Source organism: Pezoporus flaviventris, unplaced genomic scaffold, assembly GCF_033815535.1.
Source record: "Pezoporus flaviventris isolate CSIRO_AGI_PZ_B2104156 unplaced genomic scaffold, CSIRO_AGI_Pfla_v1 ptg000083l, whole genome shotgun sequence".
In the NCBI taxonomy this organism is placed as follows: domain Eukaryota; kingdom Metazoa; phylum Chordata; class Aves; order Psittaciformes; family Psittacidae; genus Pezoporus; species Pezoporus flaviventris.
Genome location: NW_026892631.1, coordinates 5295036 through 5320782, shown reverse-complemented (window position 1 = coordinate 5320782; position 25747 = coordinate 5295036). Strand labels below are relative to the sequence as shown.

The 25747-nt window shown below is 46.1% G+C and overlaps 1 protein-coding gene across 3 annotated transcripts in view; it reads right to left on the bottom strand.

The window, feature by feature from the left end:
- Positions 1 to 378: 378 nt before the first annotated feature.
- Positions 379 to 25747, bottom strand: part of CAPN13 (calpain 13) — a 69871-nt gene continuing 44502 nt past the window's right edge. For 2 of the 3 annotated variants that reach the window (XM_061475198.1, XM_061475201.1), the window contains exons 9-22: positions 25480 to 25554; positions 24085 to 24251; positions 22680 to 22828; positions 19186 to 19346; positions 17632 to 17668; positions 15851 to 15913; positions 14678 to 14735; positions 13734 to 13801; positions 11468 to 11536; positions 10398 to 10476; positions 6873 to 6989; positions 3926 to 3981; positions 2867 to 2919; positions 379 to 921 (exon numbers count right to left, since the gene is read on the bottom strand). In XM_061475198.1, the coding sequence (XP_061331182.1) occupies positions 2893 to 2919; positions 3926 to 3981; positions 6873 to 6989; positions 10398 to 10476; positions 11468 to 11536; positions 13734 to 13801; positions 14678 to 14735; positions 15851 to 15913; positions 17632 to 17668; positions 19186 to 19346; positions 22680 to 22828; positions 24085 to 24251; positions 25480 to 25554 (1126 nt within the window). In that variant the 3' untranslated portion in view covers positions 379 to 921; positions 2867 to 2892. The remainder of the gene's footprint in view (positions 922 to 2866; positions 2920 to 3925; positions 3982 to 6872; positions 6990 to 10397; positions 10477 to 11467; positions 11537 to 13733; positions 13802 to 14677; positions 14736 to 15850; positions 15914 to 17631; positions 17669 to 19185; positions 19347 to 22679; positions 22829 to 24084; positions 24252 to 25479; positions 25555 to 25747) is intronic. The other variant, XM_061475199.1, reaches the window with a different exon arrangement.

The window sequence follows — 25747 nt, the reverse complement described above, 5'->3', positions numbered from 1 at the left end:
ATTTTTCAATAGCTGAGTGGAATTGATCAGTAGATTCACTGTTATCACCATAACAAAACCTCTGAAGGTGGAGTTTCTGTGGGGGCTACAGCCGGGTTACAGTTATCTAGCACATTTAAGCTAAACTTCCGAGCAGGAATTATATCTGAAGAAGCCCTATACTTTTAAAGACATCAGGGCAGAGAAAGAGGAACTTGTCTCTTCCCAGACAGTCCTGATATTGATGCTGGGAACCAGAAACAAACCACTGAGCAATCTGTTTGACATCTCTAATATGCCTCTTCAATGCCCTAGCAAATCAAATGGAATCCCTACGGCTGGTGAACTGAAATATGCACAAGACTTGATTTTCTTTGTCTTTTAATTTATTAATAAAAAGTTAAAAAAAATCACAAAGCTTCTGGCAATATTTATGAATTATGACTAATTTCTTCAACCTTTTTCTGGCATTTAGAAATAGCACTCAAGCAAATTAAGAAATAATTCAAATACAACTGTGTCTTAATTGTTTTTGTTACCTATGTGATACACTCCTTCCCCAAAAGGCCTGATTCTATTCTTGTTTGCCATAGAGTTAATGGTGCTGTTCCTGACTAATGTGCATTAACAGGAGAACCAGCCATACTATTTACAGGAAGATGAAAGGAGATTACTATAGTCAGCACTTCAAGCTTGAGCAGACCATTAAGTACTAGCAGCTCGCCCATGGAGCGCTCTCATTATCTCCTCTTCTCTGTCCAAAGCAGCTCCCCTTTGCCTGCAAAGGACTCTTCATCCTGACATCTGAGTGTCATCAAGCATAAGCAGATATCCATGGGGAACCTGGCTTCACTCCTTCACAGTGGCTTTTCAAGCACCCCATGGATGGCTCTTGTGTCGGATGGCCTTGGGCTGTGTCCTGCAGAGGAGCAGAAAAGCCACCTATAACAAGAGGTAAAAAAGACTCACTCAAAACACAGGTAGCTGGAGATCAGTCTTTAGAAGTCACTTATGAGAGTATCCTGTTCAGCAAACACCAAGTGTTTGTTAGGCTCTAGTCTGAAGAGTTTCAGTCCTCTGAGGGGCCCATGCTGAGGGTGCCCAGTGTCTGGCAGCAAGTGGCTGCTAAATTGCTCAAGTGATTTTAATTCAAAGCCGATAAGTGAAAATTATGATTAATTATATATTCGCAGGAGTTATGATCAGTTTATGAATGATTCATGAAAGAAAAAAGGAAGGCTAAATAGACTATGAATATCATTTGCAAGCAATAATTCAGGCAACTTCATCCCCCAAAGCGAGGTCCTGCTTGTCTCATGTTTACCTAATGACAGCCTGCAGTGCAAGGAGTGGGTGCTGTGCTGTGAATAATCTGTTTCTGCACATCAACGCAGCAAAATACAGCTTTGCTGTGACAAAGGGAAGGTGCAATCTCCAAAGCTCTCCAAAAACAAAGGCCATTCTTTCAAAGGAATAGCTGTGCAAACTGTGCTCAGAGGGGTGAAGGCATATTGAGGGGAGAAGCTCAGCTCCTGATGCGGATGGACGTACTGGATGCAATTAGGAATGAAGATAGAGGAGCAGCTGGCCATGAATGCTGTCCTGGAGTCAAGGGACATGGAGTTGTCCCTACCTTGAGTCTGAATCTACCATGTTTTGCCCCTGAGGGAGTGTAGTTTACACCCTGATTTTACATTTCCCTTTCCAGCTTCTCACCAAATCTGGCATCCAATATCAACTGCCTTTGGAAACAGGATTTGAGACACCAGAGATGCTGCTCGTATATTAAGGCTAGGTTGGATGGGACGTGGAGCAACCTGCTCTAGTGGAACACATCCCTGCCCATGGCAGGGAGTTGGAACTGGATGCGCTTTAAGGTCCCTTCCAACCCCAACCAGTCTGGGATTTTATGATTTCTGATTATAATTCCTATCTATAGGAAGGCTCATGGCTCATCTGGTTGCAGTCCCTGGATTCAATGACAGTCCTGCGTTTTGGGGTTTTTTTCACTCCATCTTGGAACTAGGTTGATAAGGGAAGTGTGTGACTTTGCCCAGGGGTGCTCCATGAGTTCCTGGGCTCAGCTGCAATACAGTGGCAGTAGGCTGCTGGCTCCTCACTGCGTGTTTTCTCTATGGATTACATCTTCCCCTTGTTTTCTCCTCAGTGCCAAATGCCTGGGACCGGTACTAGCACTTCACCATTGCAACAGGAATAGCTGCATCCCTGTGGGCTAATAGAAGCACAATGGTCAACATGGTTTAGGATATATAATCAGTTTTGTAGGAAAAGGCAGAATCCTTCACAAGACCCAAGTGGCAAAATTGGAAAGGCCAGGTAAACTTCAGGGTAAAGAAGCCCCTCTCTAGGCCTGACATGGAGGGAGCAAACATCAAACAAAGCACAAGGTAGAGACTGTTGTTCAAAGGTAAACCAAACCATTTAATTCCATTAAAAATGTGAAACACTGACCAAGAAATCTCAGTGACCTCTTGTTCACATCCTGTTCTTGGCTTTACATTTGCTGCAGCTATGTAGAATATGCAGGACTAATTGCATCCCACAGAGGAAGACAAATAAGACATGTTCAGATAGCTGGTCTATTGAAAATGTATTATCTCAGGAGGGAACAGGGGGCACGTGGCTAACTGAGCCATTGGTGGTCTGAGCAACCAGACCATCAGCAGTTCCCCAGAAAAACCAGCCCAAAGTCCATTTCCCTTTGCAGCCCCACTCATGCTGCAGCTCTCACCCTTCTCTTTCTCTCAAAACCCACCATAACCCCAGGGTGAGCTTTCTGTAAGGTCCCCACTCATATTCACTGTGGCTGCTGTAAGGACATCCACCCCTTTCTCTCAGTATGTATAGTACTAAGGAGATTTCTTACCAGCCACATTGAGCTCTGACATCTCTTTAGGTGTACATGACAAGAGTCAGCCACTGGAAAAAGAAGAAAAGGTGCATTTAAATAGTGATGTTAAGCTAAGTATTCAAACATGTGTCTTGGTACCTCCAGGCTCTGAGTCAATGACTACAGTTCTTTTGTCCCGCACAGGATAGATAAGGGGTTTTAGAACTGCCTTTCCCCCTTATTACAATTCAGACCCAGACACACTTTCCGTATGTTGCTTTCCATGATAAATTATTGCAGCATCTGCAGCAGGAACAATTGCTGGGAGAGGCTGGCACCTGCGTGATTGCAAGTGGAAGGGATAGCAGGGTTTGGGAATGTGGTTATCCTACAGATCATAACACAGGTTCAGGGCTTCTGCTTGAGAAATGCTCAGCTTTTGGTGCAAACCAGATTTAATGAACTCTGGGACACTGAACTAAGCACGGAATGCAAACAGGAGCCAGCAAGATTGTAAAAGGATTTTGTGAAAGATCTTTTTAAACACTGTGCTGTCAAATAACAGTCCCCAGACTGATAAAATGCAGCACTCAGGCATATCACTATGGAGCACAGCAGGATTTTTGCTTCAGACTAGCTGATAAAAAGCTTGATGGATCCCCATTCCGCTACCTATCCTTCAGGCTGCGCTTGCAAGACAAACAGCAGCAGCAAGCATTTATCTGCTATTTCCTTCTCAAAACCAAGACGTTTTGCAACTCAGAATTAACAGATGGGGCAGTAAGAAATGAGGGCATGGATTTCTTTTTGTCACTTCCTCAAAGTCACTTTGAGCAATGTCTCCAACAATGAGAGTCTGCGGCAGTAAGGGAAGACTCTGCTTCAGACATGGATGGCCACCACTGAGCTGTGCTCACCCTAGCGAGGCTGCATGACTGGGAAATACCTCCCACCCATGAAGCACATCCAGCCAGGCAACAACACTGTTGGTGTCAGAGGCAAACCCCCCAGTACCATACATCATGCATCATCTTTAACTAACATACACCATGGGCCCACTTTCAGACCTGGAGAGAAGGAAAGGAGCACTCTTACCTCTGTTGCCGTCATCAAAATCTGTGATCCGCCCTCTGCTAAGTTTTGAAATGCATCTACAGTTGGAACAAAGAAAATCTCACTTCATGAGGAGAAAACAAGAATGCAGTGCAGACATAAGGCTGTGGCAGCTGAGGAGCAGGGCTGCGATCCCTGTGCTGGGATGCTCTGCCTTGGTTAAGGGGTCCACTCACACTGCTCTGCCTCTGCACATCTCTGTGCTGGGTACCCCCTTTTTCTTGGCCCTGGGATCACAGGCTGGAGAGGCATCTCAATTGCAGGGCCACAATGCAAGATGAGTATAGGGATAGGGAGTGCTCAATGTGACTGCTTTCATCTCCTCCTGCAATTTGTTCCAATTGCACCTCCTGCCCGAAGACTGACAAGAGAACAGTGAACTAATGAAACACATCTTCCCACAGGGAAACTTTCTGTTGGTCCTTTCCCATCCTCCCTGGCAGTGAGTGATCACAGTGTGTTCTAAAGAAACCGATTCTCTTGAAGTCATTAGTATGCCTTGAGAGTTTTTTTCCAGGGAATATAAATGCAGATGCTGCTGTTACTCAGCTCCAGTTGGAAATTAACATTGCTGAAAGTTTTCTGACAGAACACTTTGCCATCAGGAAATATAAATCCATACAAATATTGATATTCTATGTGCACATTCATATTGCAATTGGTCTAGGAGAAACGTTTAAATCCAAGTGTTTGGATAAAGTCAAAACATAGAATTTTGAGTTCTGTTTATTTATTTTGAAATCACTTTTCTCCTAGAAACGCGCTGTTATAAACAGTAATAAAAACTTGGAACAAATTTCACCCTGTCTATCCTTGAATGACACGTTCCTCCAGGAGCCTTTTCCCCCACCCTGAATGGAAAAGGCATTGTAAGACCATGGATGTTTTGAAACCTGCCTGGCTTTAGACAGAAGTGCAAGGCTGTTGGGTGAGTGTAGCAACAGGGCATAGGGGTGCACTGCCCATTTGGCCCTTAGGAGACAACCAGAGCTACTAGCACGAGGAAGCACATCCAGCCTACAGTGCTTTGAAGAAAGCCATAGAACAAGGAAACCCCATGTTGCACCCAGCACCTTGGCAAGGTTGCATTTGCAGGGCTGGGCTTGCACCTAACAGTCTTCCTAGGAACAAATGACAGGGCTGAAGTTATCTCCTCTGGGTAGAGGTAAGTGCCCCTTTACTGCTTCATTAACTCCCATTAAATACAGTTTGCAAAGAAGCTGCTGCTTTTGCTTTGGGTCTTATCCCTGGCTGTCTTGAAAGGATAAGCAATGAGTTAATGGAACAGATTTTATCTTTTCTGCTGCATTCACACCATCATAAAGGTGAACTGCCTTTTATTTCCACGTGGCACTCCGATCCTCTCCTGTAGTGATCTTATTCACAGTGATTTGAAAAGTTTGAGAAATATATTCCCCATTAAACCCTCTGTCAAGTGATAACTGCAAGAGTTGAGGGCGTTTTATGATCCTCATTACAGACAGCAATGAAACTTTCAGAGAGTCCTTTCCACATGGATGTAAAGAAGTTGTCTTTACGTTGGCACATTAGTAAGTTGCAAGAGGACCTTTTTGAAGAGAAAAAAAAACAACCATGGAGGTAATTTAGGCACAAAAAATTTCATCTACAGCAAAAGACATGTAAAATCACAGGGAAATTTCTGTTTACAAGTTATCTTTCTTTTAATGAAAGCATTAACATCAGGACACAGTCTGGCTTTATGAGCTGCACTCCCTTGAAATGGGGTTTTAGGCAGTGTCATCTGGGCGGATCCACTGACCACTACTGGCCCATCAAACATCAGTGGTAAAAACACATGGGAAATAATGAACACTCATTTCCATGCGCTGTCGAAACCCAGCTTGTTCCAAAGATGAACTAAATTGCTGCAGCAATGTTCTAGCACGTGGGTCACAACTGCTGGGTTTGTTTAACTACCAGCATTTCCAGTCAAAATGCTTATTATTAGAGTAGTAAAAATTATGCTTTCCTAAAAGAGAATTCCATTTACTTTCAGGCAAAGGCTTATTTACAGACATTCCCTCCTTGCAACTGCCAGACAATGGCTGCACACAACACAGGCATGGGGGGGTTATCCACTGAGAAGGACCTCAGACCTCCTCCTTGCCAAAATCTGAGAGAGTTTTGCATAAGTTGGTGAGGAAAACATCTCTCCAACTAAAAGGGGAAAAAAGTATGTAAAAGCACCTCCTTTGCTGTGATTTAGACTTCTCTGATTTTTAACCACAAAAAGCCTTCCATCTGAGATGTGCTGCCTTGTTCCCCTCCACTGGGCATGAATGCATGCACTCTCGCCTCAGTGGTACCAGCATCGCTCCACATCATCCCGCAGAGAGCTCTGCTGTGGACCAGGACGCTCAAGCTTGTGTGGAAGGGCACCAGCACAAGGACACAGGTTGGTTTCAGAAAATGAGTCTTAGTGCACAGGGGCTCTAAGGACAGGCCTGCAGAGGCCAGGTTAATTCACACAGCAAAAATGGATTGGCAGCTGAGGCAGCTCTGGGTATACATTAACATCACAGGGCAGCGTGGTGCTGCTGCAGCCCACAGGCAGTCTGATGAACTCTGATGGGAAACTGGGGGGTAACTTTCCTTCTGGCTCTTTTCAGTGAGAGCATCACTGTATTCCCAGCTGCTTTCTCCCAGCACTAAACCACTCTCTACCAGCCAGCTGCTCCTGTGGGAAGGAGGCAAATCTGGCTTCTGGCAAACAGGCTGCTCAAAGGGCTGCCTGGACCGTGCCTGGCCTTTGGGGGCAGGTTTGCTATTTCCAAGCTATGTGTTGGACACGCATTTTCACATCCAGCACTGTGTCCCTTGCCTCCTGCCTCTGCTCTCAGTGTGCCGTTGCAAGCTCCCCCGCTGCCACAGCCCCTGCCCTATCCCAAGCCCCAGCGCTGAGACTCACAGGTCATGGTTTCAAGGCGCAGCATGCAGCACACGAAGTCAGAGAAGCCGATTCTCCTGGCAGCATCGCCGTACCGCAAGGTCATCAGGCGCAGGAGCTGATCATCAGCAGCCAGACCTGTGGAGGGAAGAGGAATGACAGCACTGTGAGATGATGGACCAGCTCTGATGGCCTTGGGCACCCTGCAGATAAACTGGGCCCTCCATCAGACCCCACCTTGTCATGTTAGGTCTCTGCATCCTTGGAAACAGCAGTTTGCCTTTCCCCAGGTTTGTGCAAAGGAGTTGGGGTACAGTGATGGCAAATCAGAGTTCTTCCAGTGATTAGAACTGTGGCTTCAGTCAGCAAGCAGGAAACACTGAGCTAAATAATCTAGTGTTACCTTGCTTTGCCTTTTTAGCTTTTATTTTCTATAAGAAAGGGTGATATTCTTTGGCTTACAACTGTTAAAGTCTGGCGTAGCATTTACAATACCACTGCTGCTTTCTGCTAAACAGGGAGATGCTACATACTCGTGCTATTATGCGGTGCAGCATGCCTGGGATTCTTAATTTTTACATTTTCTCTTCTATTAGGAAATGGTGAAGGGTGCATTTCCTTTTTATTAGCTGATTATTCAGAATTTGTGTCACAGTCTGTTTGGATGGAAATTGGTATTCAATTGAATGAACAAAGATTGCCTTTTAGAACGATTCTTTTATTAGGTAAATAAAACTACCCTAAATGTGCTGGCTATATAAAAGGAACGATTTAAATGTATTTTGCACTAAAAGCTGATTTGCTAAACAAAAGAGAAATTTTCTGCAGAGAGCTGGACCGATAGCTTTGGTTTAATGCGTTCTCCGAGACTTCAGACAAGTCTCATTTGTCCCTGGTTTTCAGTGGCTCAGCTAGACAAGAAGTAGCTTTCCTCATTTTTCAACCAGCTCTAAACTTTGAAATTTTAAATGCACTCCTTATGGAGTTAAATCAGTTAAACAAGCAGAAAAGAAGGACATTGTTTCTCCACATCTACGTAGGGGGAGATACACCCATGGAGGTGGGTTAGTACGTCAACCAAATCTGGTTGCATGAGCCTAGCTGGAGAAGGTCTCCAGCAGGAAGCAGACAAACAATGCTGGATATTTAAATAAATAAAATACATTTGGGCTTAAGCCACATTCCAAGTAAGAGAACCCTGATTTTAATTTTTTTTTCCCCTAGGAGATAAATCCAGTAATTAAAAATCTAATTAATGACATTTCTTCTTTGATGCTGGTTTTAAACTGCTGCCAAGAGCCACTGTAGTAGTGAGCAGTGAGTTCTATCTATCTCAGTTTTAACCTTTGGGAGGCAGTGGGAATTCAACCGAGCTCCCTCTGGAGAGCAGATTCCAGCAAGCATTTCCGTGCTGCTTACAAGATGTTGTAACAATGTCTTACACTAGTAAAACACCAACAATTTGGCACGGGCAGTGGGATATGCTCTGAAAACTGCTCACCTGGCAATGTCTCTCAATTACCTTCATCAGCAAGACCGAGGTGTCAGTCCTCTCTGTCCCCAAGATGGTTCAGTTATGTGTTACTGCTTGCTTGTGAGGTTACTCCCCACACCTTTTGCCTCCTGGATCCCTTACTCTGGTTTTAGTCAGACTTTAAAACACAGACCTTAAAACACATGTTTCCCTTTCTGTTTTTATTATTACTATTCTGATGCATTTAATATTGCCAATGGGCTGTTTCTAAATACATGTCAGTGCAGCATTGCTGTTAATGCAGCAAGACTGCTTTATCCTGCCAGAAAACCCGACCCATCATTGTTAAGCTCTGAAGCATTAGGACAACAGTGACAATTAGGCACACTCCTCATTGCTCTGCTAGGGAAAGCACTGAGCACATCGGGGACAGCTGGCTAGAAGCTGTATTTAAATACATTAGTGACAATCCCAGAGGTAGCACCACACACTTTCTGGGGCCGTCCACTCCTTCCTGCTTACAAGCCAGGGCTGGGGTCATCCTAGTGCAAAGCCAGATCCAAATGCAGCTGTCTGGCTGAGAAGGTGGCAAGAATAAGCTTTAATTTTCTTTTTTCCCCTACTTAGAACCGCTTATAGCCTGACATGTATTGAGTTTGTCATTTAGCAGTGCCTTTTTATCCCTTCAAATACAGCTTTGGTTGCCAGGACTCCTCAATGTACAATTTTCCTCCCAGTTTTACACTTTAGCACCTTTCTCACAGAATGGACCTGGCAGCTTCTCCTCTGACATTTGGCACATCAGTGCTGTGCTCCTCGGGGGCAGAAGATGCTAAAGCTCTTCAACCTCTCAGCAGCAAAAAAAAGTTACATATACATACCCTGTGCTGATGGCTTCTATGGATAGCAATTCTGCACTGGGTTCTTCCTGGGGACAGCACCCCGCTCCAAGCTCCAGGAAGCCAAATGGGAGCTTCTCTACTGTACAGTTATTAGAGGACTGGTGGCTCAGAGCTGTATTTCACACACAGTCTCTGAAGAGATGACCCAGCTAAAACGTTTTGCTCATATACTTCACTCGAATCCTGTGTTCAGCTTTGGGACCCACACAAGAAACCCATTGAGGTGCTGGAGCAGGGCCAGAGAAAGGCAACGGAGCTGGTGCAGGGCCTGGAGCACAAGTGTGATGGGGAACGGCTGAGGGACCTGGGGGGGGTTAGTCTGGAGAAGAAAAGGATCAGGAGGGAGATGATCACTCTACAACTGCCTGACAGGAGGATGGAGCCAGGAGGGGGCTGGTCTCTGCTCCCAAGGAACAAGGGACGGGACAAGAGGAAACAGCCTCAAGCTGCACCAGGGGAGGTTTAGACAGATATTAAGAAGAATTCCTTCCCCAAAGGGTGCTCAGGCATTGGAACAGGCTGCGCAGGGCAGTGCTGGAGTCACCATCCCAGGAAGTGTTCCCAAACCATGTAGACGAGGCCCTCAGTGACATGGGTTAGTGGTGGCCTTGGCAGTGCTGGGGAACAGTTGGACTGGATGACGTTAAAGGTCTTTACCAACCTGGTTGATTCTGTGATTGTGTTTGGAGCGCTCCCATGCAGTCACTGCAAGTTTCAGCATTCACATAGCCAACAGAGGTCAGTGCAAACTAAATAACTGCCTGTCACTGTGGCTTTCCCTTACAGACTTAAGTCACTGCCGTGGAGAGAAACGGCAGGAACTGGGGCAAGTGCCGAGCATCGACTCTTCCTTGCTCCTTTCTTCTGCTGGATGTTCTGTCTGTGGCCTAGAGAGACTATAGATAAGCTGTCTGCAGGCTCTGGTCAGTGCTGTCCTTCTCTGCATCCCTGCTGCCTCACCAGCTGCATTGCTAAGGGTTTCTCCCTGAAAAGAGTTTCACTGCCCTACAACAATGCAACTCTAGAGCAGAGCTGCGATTCAACTGGCACCTCTGTGCAATCCAAACCACTTTCTTCCTGAAGCTCTTTTTTCTTTCCTTGCTCTTTTTCACCCTTTCCCTCACTGCAACAGGGACAAGAAAGGGAGTTGCTCAGCACCTATGGACATACCTGCTGCCTGTACTGCACTCTTCAGTTCAGATATATCCAGAAATCCAGACTGATTTCTGTCTTCCCTGCTGAAGATAGCCTAAAAAAATCCAGAAAAGGGCACATTTCAAGCCCGTATCAACATCCCCCAAATTTACAACTGCACTCAATTACACAGAATGCTTTCTCCCCTTAATAAATAGGCTGCAAGGAAGTTCAACAGGTGAGATGGGGTGACGACCACAAGGGAGACCCATTTCCAGAAGGCTCAGATGGTATGCTACTGCGCAAGAAATCCCACAGTTTTGGGTGTGTGGAAGCCTTTTTGCTGACTCCCCCTGGTTAATGTGTGCAGGCAGCAATGGAAATACTCACACTTTGACTGACAAAAAGACATTGTCTGTAACACATCAAATAAACCAGGAGTCCCTGGGTCCCGGAATGGTGTGGGGTCATTTTTCCCAACACAGCATTGAAACCCCATAAGCCACACTTGAGGCTCTGTCAGGAGGAAAAGCACCATTGCTAGAAAGGGAACTGGCGCCCCATGTCCTAGGTGGTCTAAGGCCATCTCAGGAGGCACGAAACAAAGCAGAGGCCACCCAACCCTGATCAACCCTAGAAAGCAAACTAGCGTCCTCACTGCTTCTAGACCTAATGCCTATCCTGGAGCAGACATTTCTCCCAAACTTTCATCGGATCCCACAGGTTTCCACTACAAACTGCAGCAATGAGGAAATGACAGTTTTCAGATTACTCCGTTCAAGAACTCATTTCAGCTTGGAAAGCCTTTAAAAACATTGCCGGTGGTGGCACAAAGCTTTCCATCAAACTCTGAGCCTAATTGGTCTTCCTACCTTTTCCCACTTTTCCCTCAATGTTCCCTGCAATAGAAAAGCTTCGGCTGCTCGTTTGGAGCACTTTACACACACCACTGCTTCCTAAGCCCTAAACCTTTGAACGAGAACAAATCTGACCCCCTAAGCAAGCAACATTTTTCCCCCCACTGCTTTGATCTCACCAAGCATCTGCACCCTGCTGATGAAAAGCCCAGGAGTGCAGTATGAGCAAAGAGAGCAGCCCCCATGTACCGTGTACTTAGTGAGACTTCGCCAGAGGCTCCCGAACTCCTGCAGTGTGAGTCGGCCGTTCGAGCTGAGCTGTGCATTTAGTTAAGTATTGAGCAGTTAATGAGAGCTAGACCTGGCTGTCTTTGTTCCCAAGGATGCTGCCTTCACATAAAGACAGACAAAAGGTGCAGTCTCTTCTGTCTGTCACTTTATGTTGAGAAAGCCAAGAGCTTTTCTGCTCTTAGTCATGCTCAGAGTTAAATTCACCTGCTTGGCACAATGTACAGCTGCTCACACCTGTGCTCACAAGCAACAAAAGGTTTCTATTTATACAGCACCTTTAACCACAAGGGAACCTACAGTGATCACTTCAGTTGACATTTAGCCACTGAGCACAGAGGTCCATGTGGATGAACAAGACCCCGTGCTCGAGGCAATGTGTGCATGTTGCCTTGCCTCTGTACGCGAAGCAGCATAGTATTAGCTCCAGGTGGATCCTCCTGGAGGAACAGGGACTGAAGGAGCCAAGAGCACAATGAGCCGATTCCGATTGCTGTTGTCAAGAAGGCACCAGCAGCCTTTGAGCCATGCATATACCACATGTGAGGAAACACTTCCCCACCATGAGCTGCAGGAGCCCAGGGTGCCAGTAGACATCCCTTGGGGGTGCTTGAAGGACTATGTCAGTGGACCTGCTCCCCTCCACACACCATCTAGGAGTCCTGGGCAGATGTGCGCCTCACCTAATGCAGCTGGGATGGTGAAAGGTCCCTGAAAGCAAAACTCATCACCAGTGAAATATAAGCAGATAAGTGCCACTGCTATAAAACCAGAGTGAGCAAAGCTGATCCTGTCTTTGCAGGTCGGGATAGGTCACACTGTACATGGGTAATATGCTGCCCAGAGAATGAAAATCCATCTTGAATTAAAGCAGAGCAGTAGCTTTGTCAGTTCTTTGCATCTGCCATGCATTCACAGTGCCCACTTAACCCAGGAGGGGCTCTGGAAAAGGGGGAAAAGTCTCTTTCACTGGCTAGATGCAGAAAGCTGTAAATAGAGAGGGACCTCTAGTCATTTTTATTCATTCCATGGCAGTTGGCAAAGGTCTGAATGTGTCTCAAAGTTATTTCAAGAGACAATGAGCAAGCAAGAGGGAAGAATTCATGTGTTCATCAAGGAGCTCTCTTGCTCTACAATGGCCAGCAGAGTATTTCCAGTTGCTGTGGTTTTGGCTGGGATAGAGTCAATTTTCTTATGAGTAACTCGTACAGTGCTGTTTTGGACTTAGTGTGACAATATTGATAATACCCTGATCTTCTAGCTGTTGCTAAGTAGTGCTTACCCTAAATCAAGGGCTTTTCAGTCTCATGCTCTGCCACTGAGGAGGGGCACAAGCAGCCAGGAGAGAGCACAGCACAACCAGTACAGCTGACCTGAACTAGCCCAAGGGATATTCCATACCATAGTGCATCATGCTCAGTATAGAGACTGAGGGTGCTGGCTAGGAGCCATTGATATCTGTTCAGGGATGGGCTGATGACTGGTCAGCATGTGGTGAGCAATTATATTGTGAATCACTTGCATTTGCTGAATTTTATTCCTCCTTTCTTTCCTATTATTATTATTATTATTATATTTCACCTCATTTCAATTATTAAACTATTCCTTCACAGGTTTTACCTCCTTCCAGTTCTCCTCCCCATCCCACCTAGGGCAAGATGGGAGCACATAGTGAGAGAGTGGCTGCATAGTGTTTAGTCACCAGCTGGCCTTAAACCATAACACCAGTGTTGTCTTGTTAATGATAACAAAACTGTGTGATCTATCTAAATGGGGAAGATACACTGGAAAAGATGAATGGCCTGCCAAAAGATGATTTGGCAGTGACAGTGCTTCTCCTCCTAACACCAGCCCTGCTGGCAGTGATAGCAGCCTGCTCAAGCTACCATCCCAAGCCACTGTGGTTGCAACCATGAGGGAAGAGCTGAGCTATGCCTGAGCTCTGTGCTGTCTCCTCACCTCAGGCTCTGCACCCAGTGGTGAAGCTTAGCTGAGCCAGGGGAAAATGAGAGCAAAGATTTAGCTGGTAGCAGAAGGTTGACCCTCACCTTTAGGAGACACACCAAAGCCATGGCAAAGTCCTGCATAGACCCTGGGGCAGTTATTTATTGAGGACCGTGTCTAATATTTACTTGCAGGTTCTCACACTGGGATGCTCAGCTCAGCCATAACTCAAGGCAAGGATGGGCAGCACTAGGGAAGTTTATTGCTTCTGCAGAAAGGATACATCCATCAGAGCTAAAATGCCTCTGCATGAATCGAAGCTGAATCTTCCTCCCAGGCTGGTCATTTCATCTGTAAGGATTGACAAAACAGAGGAATTAGAGAGAGCAAGGAGAGTGGCAGAGGCATCAGCTCACCATTTGGAGGGAAAGAGGACACCAAGCTGAAAGCTCACATAGCTAAAAAGCCCCAGACCTGGCTCAAACAGCAACCATGGCTATGTGCCAGGCTGAGGTCTATGGAGGGAGCTGGACATTCCTCAGATACCTCTACTGCTCCCTTCCCTAAGGACAAGTGCCCTCTTTGGGCTCACAGGAAGCTAACTGCACATTCTCTGCCTACCTTTCTGCCCTAATGGTTACCCTTCCCTCTTTAAATAAGAATAGGGAAAATGACAGTGACAAGAAAAGCCATTTGTGCAGAATTATCGACTCCTAAGAGCGCTTTGAACCTTGTGCTTGACTCAGTAGGTTTGAGCCCTCCAGCTGTGCTTGTCTCATGCTATTTTCCAGGTGGACAGATGAGGAAGGCTGGGATATGCTGGAAGCCAGCTTGAGGCCTCTGCAGAGGAGCGATGCAGGCTGGGTCTGAACTGGGAGAAACTGGCTGACAGTGAGGGGAGTGGAAGGCACAGCTCCCTGGGGCACTCACTGGTGCAGCCCAGCCAGGGAATGAGTTCCAGCTGCAATTGGTGGGGCACAGAGCAGGAAGGGATGCTCATGGAAACTGCAGGGACTTCCAGAAGGACAGCAGGGGGTGGGATAGGTCTGCAAAGCAGAAGGAACCTTGGTGGAGGCAATTCTCATTCTTCAGGATCCAAGAGTGCAGTAAGCCACACTGAGGACTTTTCAGGTGCATCAGGACACCATTAAATCCTCTAATTTACACTAGACTAAGGATAGGGAAGCACCAAAGGCATTAGCTGGGGTTTAAGAGCATCAGGATCACCTTGCAGGATCACTTCATTAAGGAGTTCTTGCAGCTGCGAGGCATCGATTTCTGAGCCCTAAAGTAGAATAAATGCAAACAGAGGTCTGTGAGCATAGAGTCTTGCCCTGAGTCACTTTAGCCCAAAACTTCTTTACTCATGCACTGTGGGCACCAAGAAGGACCTCTGCTTATATCAGAGGAGCAGCAGCACCTTCTCGGGGGTGTAATAGCTCTCCACACTGCTGGGCCACTCTTTGTCCTTCCTCACAAGAGTCTGCAGGGCAGTTACAGGCATTCCCATCACCACAGGGCATTTTCAGCAGCGAGGGAAAGTGAACACTTGCTGATTTCATCAGCCCCTAGCTGGGGAGTTATCACAGAATCATGGAACAGTTTGGGTTAGAAGGGACCTTAAAGCTCATCCAGTTCCAACCCCCTGCCATGGGCAGGGACACCTTCCACTAGACCAGGCTGCTGATGGGCAGGCCCAGTGGACTGGGATGGACAAGCAGACTGAGAGCTTCCCTCTGAGCTACCCATTGGGGAACCTTTGTACCTCCCACCTTATACACCGCTGGGGCACTCAGCAAGGTGTTCGTTTTCACCTTCATGCATTGATACAACTATTAACTGCAGGTCCACTGTGCAAAGACTTTCAGCAGTGATGGTCTTTTTCCTCTTCACTAAGTCAAGGAGTTCTTTATAACTGTTTATTAAACCATTAAAAGCATCTCCTGTGAACACAGAGTTTGGCTCTGAAAGAGCAGGAATCAACTACTCAAACACTGTCTGACTGGTTTCCAAATGCCATGAAGGCAAATGGAAAACGATGCTGATGGAGGGGGGGGGGGGGGAAACACCCAAGGCTTTCTAATTGCTTTCAGTAAATAAACAAACCAAAGCCAAAAAAGTACACAGGCAAGCCCATCACCAGCACAACCACAGATCTCCAATCCTCCACTGATAGATGGGGCTATCCAGCCTATCCCAGCTGAATGTCTCATTTTTCTGGGGTTTTTGGCAGGCCAATCAATCTGTTTTCAAGGTATTCGCTTGAGGATGGAGCTATATTTCCCCCAAAAAACACTTTTCTAAATGGATTCGTACCAACATCATAGATCAGTTTTTCTTTTTGCAACTCCACATCCTTATTAATTTTTATTTTTCAGCAAGATATTATAGGTAGGATACCTGCTTAGCGTATCGTAGGAAGATAGGCTTATAGGAACTGTCCTGGTTTTGTCTTGGTAGATCCTGGATCCAAGATAAAGCACACAGATAAACAGTTCAGTTCCAAACCATCTGGAAGCAGGAGTCTGCAGATCCAATCAGCACTTCAGAGAGGGCAGGGAATGCGAAGTACAGGCTACAGTTTTAACACCCCAAAAGTAAAGTGGACTGGGAATGAGGAACAGCTACTGCAATGAAAGATGCATAGTTTGGATGTTATCACTTAGTACAACCAGGAAGGAGCAGCTCAGGGCCTGAGGAAGAGAACAGAATACATCCAGGGTGGAATTCAGCAAGTCAAACATGAGAATAGATGTACAAAGCCTAATCCTTATTGGTAACCCTCAGTTGAAAACATTAGCTTTTAGGTGTGCAAAGATTCATGTGAACCGAGAAAAACAGAGCAGGAGTTGACTTCTGTTTTCTCTTGTACTTTCTAAACCCCAAGCAGGCTTGACTGTACCTGAGCAATTGCAATTCAATGATGAAGTCATTTTTTCCAGCCCTCTGGTGAGAATCCACCAGGCACTAAGGGGAACAATCCTTGACATTATGAAGTTTCCCTCAAAAATCTAAGCCTAAATCCCAATGCCTTCATCTCTGTGCTAGATAATTCACACCAGTGAAGCCCAGACCCCTGAACAGAGCAAAAAGTGCTGGTACCATAACTCATCAAAGTCAAAACTCTGGCTAACGACAACAGCTGAGTAAACCGACAGCTTGTCAGTGAAAAGAGATAATAAGCCACCATTTACACTACACCTCTAATGGAGCTTAATTGCAGGCTGGAAAATGAATCACAAGGAAAGGGCTCTGTTTTCTGTTCTCCTGAAGCAGTTTTACACCTTTGGCTTCAAAGACCTGCACTGAGTTTGCACTGCTATAAATAACAGCCTCTCAGCAGCAGGGTTTTGTAAGCAGCTGATGAGGCAGCAGCATCTGGACTAGCTCTGGCAGTATGCACAGTTCACTGTGAGGAGGTCCAGATGGTAGCTGGGCTAGAGAGGCTGTAATGTGGGTCGAACTAGAGGTGTAACCACGTTTTAAGTGTTATCTCCCTTATATCCTTGAAGATATCCTGATGAAAATTAGAAGAGATCTTCTTTGGGCCTCACCCCTATGGACTCCTGTGCTTGATATGGTGCAAGCACTTAAATGAAGCTATTCATTTAGGCATATAGGACCCTCTTGTGGTCTTATCTATGAGCTACCCCCTATGGGGAAGTCATGTGTGACCCTGCTGTCAGGTGTGAAGTCTTTTTAAAAGAGGTCAGACTCAAGCTGTGACTTTCTCATCAGTTTCCCCCTCTCTCCTCCTTAGAGATGTACTCATTTACAGACATTGCAAGAGTTTACTACCTCTGAAGTGCTCTCCCCCTGCTATATTTGGTTGGTCAAAGTATTTAATGTGGCAAAATGGAAAGGACAGACAGACAAGCTGACAGAGGGACTGTATAAGATTTGTTTCCTTAAAACAATCAAGCTCTGAAAGAGACCTATGTGAAGAGAGGCTTCCTTGTCGCTCCTGTCTCTCCAGAGACCTCAGGCTGGCCACCTGGTTGTAGAGTGCCAGGGTTGAACTCTTGGACAGGTACTGGGTGGTGAAAGGAGAAAAGAGCAGAGTGGTATCTGGTATGTGGAGAAGGAAGAAGAGGAGTCAGTAGAGGTGGCTACCAAATGGTCAGTTCTCTGGGAACCATTCACCACCACCGGTATCCACATCAGTTTTCACAGACTCTTACCATTGGTGGCACTGGGCTGGGTGGGGAGTTTGAGCTCCTGGAAAAGAGTTACAAGAGTCAAACTGGGGGAGAACAGGCCTTTTCAGAGCATCTCTTTGCAGATATGGCAGAAGGCAGGCACTAAGAGTGCCTGCAGCCCTACAAGATGCTCAGCACCCACACCACCCAGCTGGTCCCAGTTCAGTCAAGCCTGTTGCACCAGTCCTGGGTCTCTCTGTGCAAGCAGACATGAGTCTCTAGCTGCTGGGGAGCATGGCACCAGCAGCAGAGAATAGGTACCTTCTCTCACTTTGAGCATGCCAGCACTAATCTCACCGCACAGAAGACAGGGCTGCCCCACCTTGAGCCACATAAAACATTCACCCGCTTTCTCTTTGCCTAGTTTAAGAATCAGGAATAAAAATAGCATCTGGGCTATTAAAAGACAACATCTTTTTAAAAGGCAGCATCTTTTAAATGCCTGCAGGCTGCCTGCAATTCAGCTGAGGTCACCATTCCTTCCGAGACTCAGTAGCAGTATTCAGAACTGGAGTTTTGCATTTGGTAGAGAAATCAGGCAAGATGCATGCTATTTCAATCACATCTGTGCTATTCTATAGAAGAGCTGCAGACCCACAAAAATGGGATCCCAATGCTTGGCCTAGCTCAGCAAGGTCTCTGAGGGTCAGAGGCTCTCCTAGAAAGAGAGCCTGAGACTGAGGTATCTTGTGCATTACTCGTCATGCTGAAGGCAGTCCAGCCAGGAGCACAGGCGTCTTCTGTTTGTTTTCCATAACCAAGGAGTTGCCTTAGTTGGTTCAGAGCCAGGTGACAAAGCCTAGAGAGCAATCTCATTATTATGATATGGTTAAGAGCTGCAATCACCTCCATTATAAAGCTTGCTAAAGGAAAGCCACTGTACATCTGATTCTTGAGGGTCATTTGGTAAGGCTGAACACCAGGGCTTGCTCTTCACACAAAGCACACCCTCCTATTTACATGAAAACATGGTAACAGCTGCCTTTGCATGAATTAAGTCACCATTTTCCCCACTAAACTCATCTTCAAGGCCCTTTTCATACCCACATGGAGCCCTGCCAGCCTGGCTATGAGATGGCTGGGTGAAAGGATCAGGGCCTTTCACTGCTCTTTGTTTCTCTGGATCCCACTTTGAGCAGTATGGGACCTGATCCATCAGGCAGCATAACATAAGAAACTACATAACAGTTGTTAAGAAAAACAAGCTCACATTCCTCCTTTCAGTAGGGAGAGATTTCCCCACAGCTGGAGGGGGATATCTCACAACCATAGCTTGCTTGTGTGGCTCCTTGTACTAAAGCTGATACCCTTGGTGGCTGCCGATGAGCTATTGTCCTGTTCTGCAGAGACCACCCCTAAGCATCCGACTATATGTCTGATCCCCCTCAACATGGTGCTTAACACTCAGCTGTGTCTTCCCAGCACACTTCTAAAGTATATTAAAAGTAAATTGCCACATTAGTTATCTTGACATTAAATTGTTAAATCCAGGCAGACTGTAAGTCTGGGGTCTTTAAGGAGTACTTCTCGTCTTACTCATTGTACTCGTGATTCTTCATGAAGATTCTTAAAAGGAATTCAAATTCTTGGTCCTCCATTGCAGCAGGAACAACAGCGTAGGTTCCTGGGCTCAAGATAAAGTAGGTGGTCACGTCTCGAGTCAGGGCAAAAGTCTGTTTCAGAACTTTGGAGTTCTCCTGAAAGAAAAATGCAAGAGGCTATCTCCCCCCAGTGTCAGCAACCGAAGTAAATCAGCAACTTGCACCCACAGCAGCCTCACATTCCCCCACAGCTCTCTAAATACACATCCATCTAACATGCCTTAACCTCCGCAGTGACATGAAAAGCCCATCCAGGTGACACACTTCGTTCAAGGACACATCAAAAATGAACAAGGGTGGAAGAACTGAAAGAACCAGAAGGCAGAATGAATGTATGTGGATTTGAAGAGAACTTGGATTAACATTGAGCAGAATGGAGCTCATGAAGGACTCAAGGATGAATACTCTTACTAAAACTAGCCCTGAGTTCTAGTGTGACTCAGAAAGCTCACTAAGCATCGCACCCAGATGACAACGCTTCAAGAATCACAACCCAAACCTTCCAGCAAGTGTCACACAAAACCAGAATATTCTGATCTTCTGTTATTCCAGTATTTTTGCTGAGATGAAACAAATATAATGCAGCAGCTATTACTATGATGACACGTTAAGATAGCATAATAAAAACCCCTTCCTAAACGTACTCCCCAAAATACATCAGCATGTATAAATTCCATTTAGAATGGTTATACAGCGTGGCAGAGTTATTTATGAGCCATGCCTTTGGGAGACAATAACATAAAACTGCTATTTTGGAAGAAAAAAAAACACATAAAAAGATGACTACTGTTACAGACGGCTGGGAGGTATGTAGACTGCCAAGTATTATGGGTCAGACCTGGAACAGATAGGAACGGGCACTTCTGCAAAGAAATAAATGGTGTAATCCATTTTTTACTTTTGGGTCTCATTGCACAATCCTTCTGGTAAAAAGCAGCAGCAGATTAATACCTCAACGGAGTCAAAACCGGTGTGAGATAAGAATCAGGCTCTATACATTGCTCAGATCTATCACACAACATTAAACTTCCCTCACAGCCATGTGTTAGCGTTCCACGTCCATATTTAATCAAAGGCTTCCTGGAGCTATCAGATATGCCCATTCTGGTTTGCATCCTTGCCTGCACTGCATTCCCCCCTCGTGCCACCCAGAGATAACACTCTTTTTACTTCACAGCAGCAGTCTCTAAACGTACTGAGCAATGAATGCTGCTGCTAACGAATAATGGCAATGAAAGCAGTTCAGGGAGGAAGAGTGAAGCCACATGAACCTTAGCAATTGCACTCTCCACGTGCAAAGAAAACCCCTTGTAAACTTTTGTGCAGTGATGACACCTCTGACCGCTCTCAGGCACCAAGGCTAGGTGTTGGGAAATAGACTGAGAGAACAGCACTGTAAACCTACCCTGGTTTTAGCTCCTGGCTTTTGCTTCTACTGGGGCAGGATGCTAGGCTGGCTGTGAGGAGCTGGCATGATATATGATATGAGGACTTAGGCATGATGGATGGGGGAATAGTTTCTGTATAATCTGCTGTGTGGATCTGTAACAATACGGTACCATTACATTACTAAAAGCTATGGCACGATACAGCAGCGCATCTGTCCGCTTTCCCTCACTGACCAGGTGTTCCACAGTAATCCTGGTGTCTCTAGCAATCTCTGCTCTGACCTTGCCCTCCAGGTCCTGTGTAGGAGACCACCTAGGGTTAGAAGCCCAAACTGAGCCTGAGGTGAGCTATGGACACAGAGGTCATGTCAATCAGACTTGACATACTCATCAAATTCCATCTGTCTTCGGGAACATACCAAGAGAGAAAAACTAAATGACCACACTTGAGCATCAACTGGAGGGGAAGAAAGGCATTCTAAATATGAAGAAAGAATAGACAAAATCTGCCCAAAGTCTACTTCCTGATTAAACAAACCTTTTACAAGGGACCCAAGACCTCTCAGTGAGGGTCATTTCTGTTATATGGGTAACTAGTCAAGGCGGACACATGTCATGCAAGAGTATGCAGGGACCTCATTTACTTGTGATTGCTGGGATAAAGCTGATGATGATGCTGGAAGAAGAGTGTTCCCCATTTACTAGGAGCAGCAGCTCTTTCCAAGTGGCACCATGAGCTCCTTGGAGCCCTGCAGGCCTGCTATCTGCTCCAGGCAGTGGATCTCCCCGCACAGGGATAGTCAGTTCCACTTGCTGGAGGGCTGCTCTTTTTGGTACAATTTGTGTTTCTCAGACACTGTTTTCGATGAGCTACAAAGCCATGCTCTTCCTTTATGCTGCGAGACTTAAGGCATCTATTATTCAAAGTCTGCGACTAGGGAAAACCTCTCCAGTGATCAGGGGAATGTGAAGTTAGGGTCATAGCAATCTCTGCTTGCTTTTATTCTTCAGGCTAAGAACAACTCCCTCCCACACTCCTCAGCCAACAACAGAAACACTTTGGAAAAGGCTGGCATCAATCTGCACTAGCAGTTGCATTTTCAGTATGGCTGATGATGCTCTGACAACTGCCCTTGGAATGACGCCTCCCTGGATAGTCACCAGGAAAAAGCCTCAAGGATATTGTAGTGAAGGTCCCAGGTATCCACGTGGATTACCTCCACACTGGTCTTGAGCAAAGCCTATTTTGTAAATGGGTTTTGCATGGTTTTTCTGTGATAGGAAAGGAGGAGTTGAGTAAAACAGGCCCATTTTGGGGAACAAGAAGACATTTGCTTCCCTATTAGACCTGGAGTATTGCTCACATTCCATGGTTAGTGCTGGCTGCCATGCTCTGTGCTGGGCCAGCAGTGCATGTCACCAGTACTGCTGGGCACAGAGAACATTGCCCTGGCATGTCTTGTACCTAGCGACTAGTACCCTAGTGCCTAGGGAACCAAGGGACCCCCTGATTTCCCCAGAGCTATTCTGGGATGCTACAGAACTAAATGTTCAACCTTTCATCTCTTAATACACAAATAAAGAAAACTAAGCCTTCCTTACTGTACTTTTCCCGCAATGTTCTATGACAGAAGGCATCCAGAAATTTATTGCAAATACTGTCTGCTCTCTTTTTGAGGCTTGAAAGGCAATTCAGTCTCTCATTTCCCTTTACAGGTATAATAAACCACACAGAAAACAAGGACATGTAGTGATAGGAGAAGGGGGAATGGCTTTAAACCGAAAAAGGGTAGATTTAGGTTAGATATAACGAAGAAACTCTTTCCTGTGAGGGTGCTGAGGCGCTGGCACAGGGTGCCCAGAGGAGCTGTGGCTGCCCCATCCCTGTCAGTGTTCAGGGCCAGGCTGGACAGGGCTTGGAGCAGCCTGGTCTTGTGGAAGGTGTCCCTGCCTGTGGCAGGGGATTGGAACTGGATGAGCTTTAAGGTCCCTTCCAACCCAAACCATTCTGTGTCATTCTATGATACCTGATTGTGCTTACCATGGTGATCAAAAAGCCAATTTTCAGGTTTTTTGCATCCTGCGCATTCTCAGCATGTTTTTGCATGAGTGAAATTACCACGTTGTAAGTTTTTGGTTCATAATCCATCACTTTGAAAAAATACTGAGGGTTCATTGAAACTGCACCTGCTGGGAAAGTGTTAATAGATTAATAGTAGCCACATAAGCCTATTGTATAAGATCTTGCTATGAACCCAGAGGAACAGGTTGTTACTGCTCCAAGATCCTTTGAGAGCACTGTAGTCTCTCCATTACCAGGAGCTGAGGCATCTGGAGTTGAATTAATTGCACATTAATCATTCTAGAAATCTCTGGTGAAGTCATAAAAGTCATGCAGATTTCTCACCCCATTACATCTGCTTCACCTGCATGGCACACTTTCCCTGAGGCACAAACACAGTGATTCTTAATCGGCTGCCTAACCCAGTGGCTGAACTGAGAAGGGCTGCGGCTTGGACAGCATAGTCAGTAAAAGAAAAAGACAAAATGGTCCAAATCTATCCTTCCCTTCCTCCCTGTTATTGTCGAGCACAGAGAGAATAGGCTTTTTTTGGACAAGGTTTTGGTTAACAGGGACCATCCCTGAAAAGAAAGCAGGAAAATGTCCAAAATGGGGAAAAAAAGAAGTGAGATGGCAGCATCTGCTTAAACCACTCTAGACTTTAAGCCATGTAGCTGTGTTGCATGGCCTTGAAAGCTGAAATTTAGCCCACTTGTTCAGACAGGAACTTTAGTAGACGGCTGATGAAAAACACAGCTCCAAGGAAAATAGCTCTGCCTGCATGCTCTCAACTTCAGCCCTTGCATCTCCTTCCTGAGTCCCAGTGCCTATGGTGTGCAGCAGCACAGACGTTGTTTTGTTATCACCCCTTGAGACATAGTGATCAAGGTTACAAGGAGGAGGCTAAAACCTATAAGGCAAATCAGATTTTGCATTGCCAGAAGAGTCCTTGCCCAGGCAGTAAACCCAGAGGTCTTATCTGCCCAAAGGCCTTTCTACCCTTGAAAATAGAGCTTTGTATCACAATTCTTTCCTTTGATATCTATTTAATTTCAGAGTATTTCTTGCTCTGTAAAATCAGCTTTGCCAGACCAGACTTTCTGGTGAGATCCCCAGTAATAGCTATTGCAACTGGCTGAAAGACAAGCACATTTTGATGTAAAGAGTTCAGGGCTTCTAAATCACAATTCTCCTGTTTTAACTCAGCAGCCGGCTCCACTGCTTTGTTTCTGCCTCTTTAGCTGATAGGTGCTGTAATGGGAAAGGGAGGTATTAGCAACTGGCAATCAATGTTTCTGCAATTCAGTGCTCAAAGCACATGTTTTAGTGTAAGCACCAGTGGAGAGGAGGAGAGGACTGGGTAACTGCAATGAGTATTCATTACCTGAGGAATAGTTACTCCTGCCAGTGGCAAGGACTGGTCTCCACAGGTTGATGTGCCTCTCCAGAGACCACGCTGTGCAGTGCTGATCTCCAAAGTCCAGAAACGTTGGAGTGCTGTTACATATATACAGCCAGGAAAACTGCTCCTGGAAGCTTTCACAGGACATCCTGCACAGAAGGATTGAAATTTCACCTTTCAGTTTGAGACATCGGTCAGGCATTCATGTTCACCCTCCACATCTTTAGAAGAGGATTACAGGGAGCGCTACAGGCTATAGCTGAGCTCGCTGATACTTCACAGAAGTCAGCTCTCAATGCTTTTAACTGCACCTGAAGCCCCAGGGAAATTACAGGGCATGGTCAGTGGTACCCAGGTGCAGCCCTGTTCATCTCCAGCACATCCCTGCCACTGCACTTTGCTTTGTCCCTCCGGTGTCCTGCCCTGCACTCATGCTTTGCTCAAGCGTCCAGTGTCTATCTTAGACCAGCCAATTGTTCCCCTGCTTTCCTCAGAGCCTCACAGAGCAAGTGTGCACTTTCTGAACAACAGCAGCTCTTCTAAAGGGTGATAACTGGATCTGGGAGTATTTGAGGCTGTGAAAAACCACAAGCAGCCAAGTGCACACAACCTAATGTTCATAGAATCACAGAGGGGTTTGGGTTAGAAGGGACCTTAAAGCTCATCCAGTTCCAACCCCCTGCCACAGACAGGGCCACCTTCCACTAGACCAGGTTGCTCCAAGCGCCATCCAACCTGGCCTTGAACACTGCCAGGGATGGGGCAGCCACAGCTTCTCTGGGCACCCTGTGCCAGGGCCTCAGCACCCTCGCAGGGAAGAACTTCTGCCTCAGGTCTAATCTAAATCTCCCCCCTGTCATTTTAAAGCCATTCCCCCTTGTCCTGTCACTACAGGCCCTTATAAAAGGCCCCTCTCCAGGGTTCTTGTAGCCCCTTTAGGTATTAGAAGACTGTTACAAGGTCTTCCCTGTGTCCTCTTCTGCAGGCTCAACACCCTTAGCTCTCTCAGACTGCCTTCAGAGGAGAGGTGCTCCAAGCCTCTGATCATCTTTGTGGTCTCCTGTGGACTCACTCAAGCAGTTCTATGTCCCTCTTGTGCTGTTGCCCCAGATCTGAGCGCAGCTCAAGCTCAGTGTTTTATGGGGAAGGACAATGTGACAAAATGACCAAGTCTCAGCCAGCTGGATTGTTACTTCTCTCACTTTTCCTTTTTTTTTTATCTTTCCCACCAGCTTGGTGCTTAATCCTGGCCAGCTCCATTTCTCCAGGTCTTGTTTCCTCTGAAACCATCAGGTCAGGACAACTGCCTAAATGGCTCTTCTTTCATAATGAATGCGAACAGAAACCTGGTAGAGAGAAGGAGCGATAGGGACATACCAAAATTCTCCATCATCCTTGTTTCTGAGGAGGGCTTCTCTGTCTTTTGACTCAACATGGTCCCACTGAGGAGAGCTGCGAACAGGAAGAAATCAACAAGCAGATGTGCAGCACAACTCTCCATCTCCCTGGCCAGCCCGTTCCTCTAACCAGCTCATCAAGTCATGAGGGGTGAGGAGGGGTGAGCAAACTGCACATCAGGAACGGGACTGCACGTTGTATCTTCATACCCAAAGCCAGCAAACAGCTCTGCACCTCTGCTGTGCCT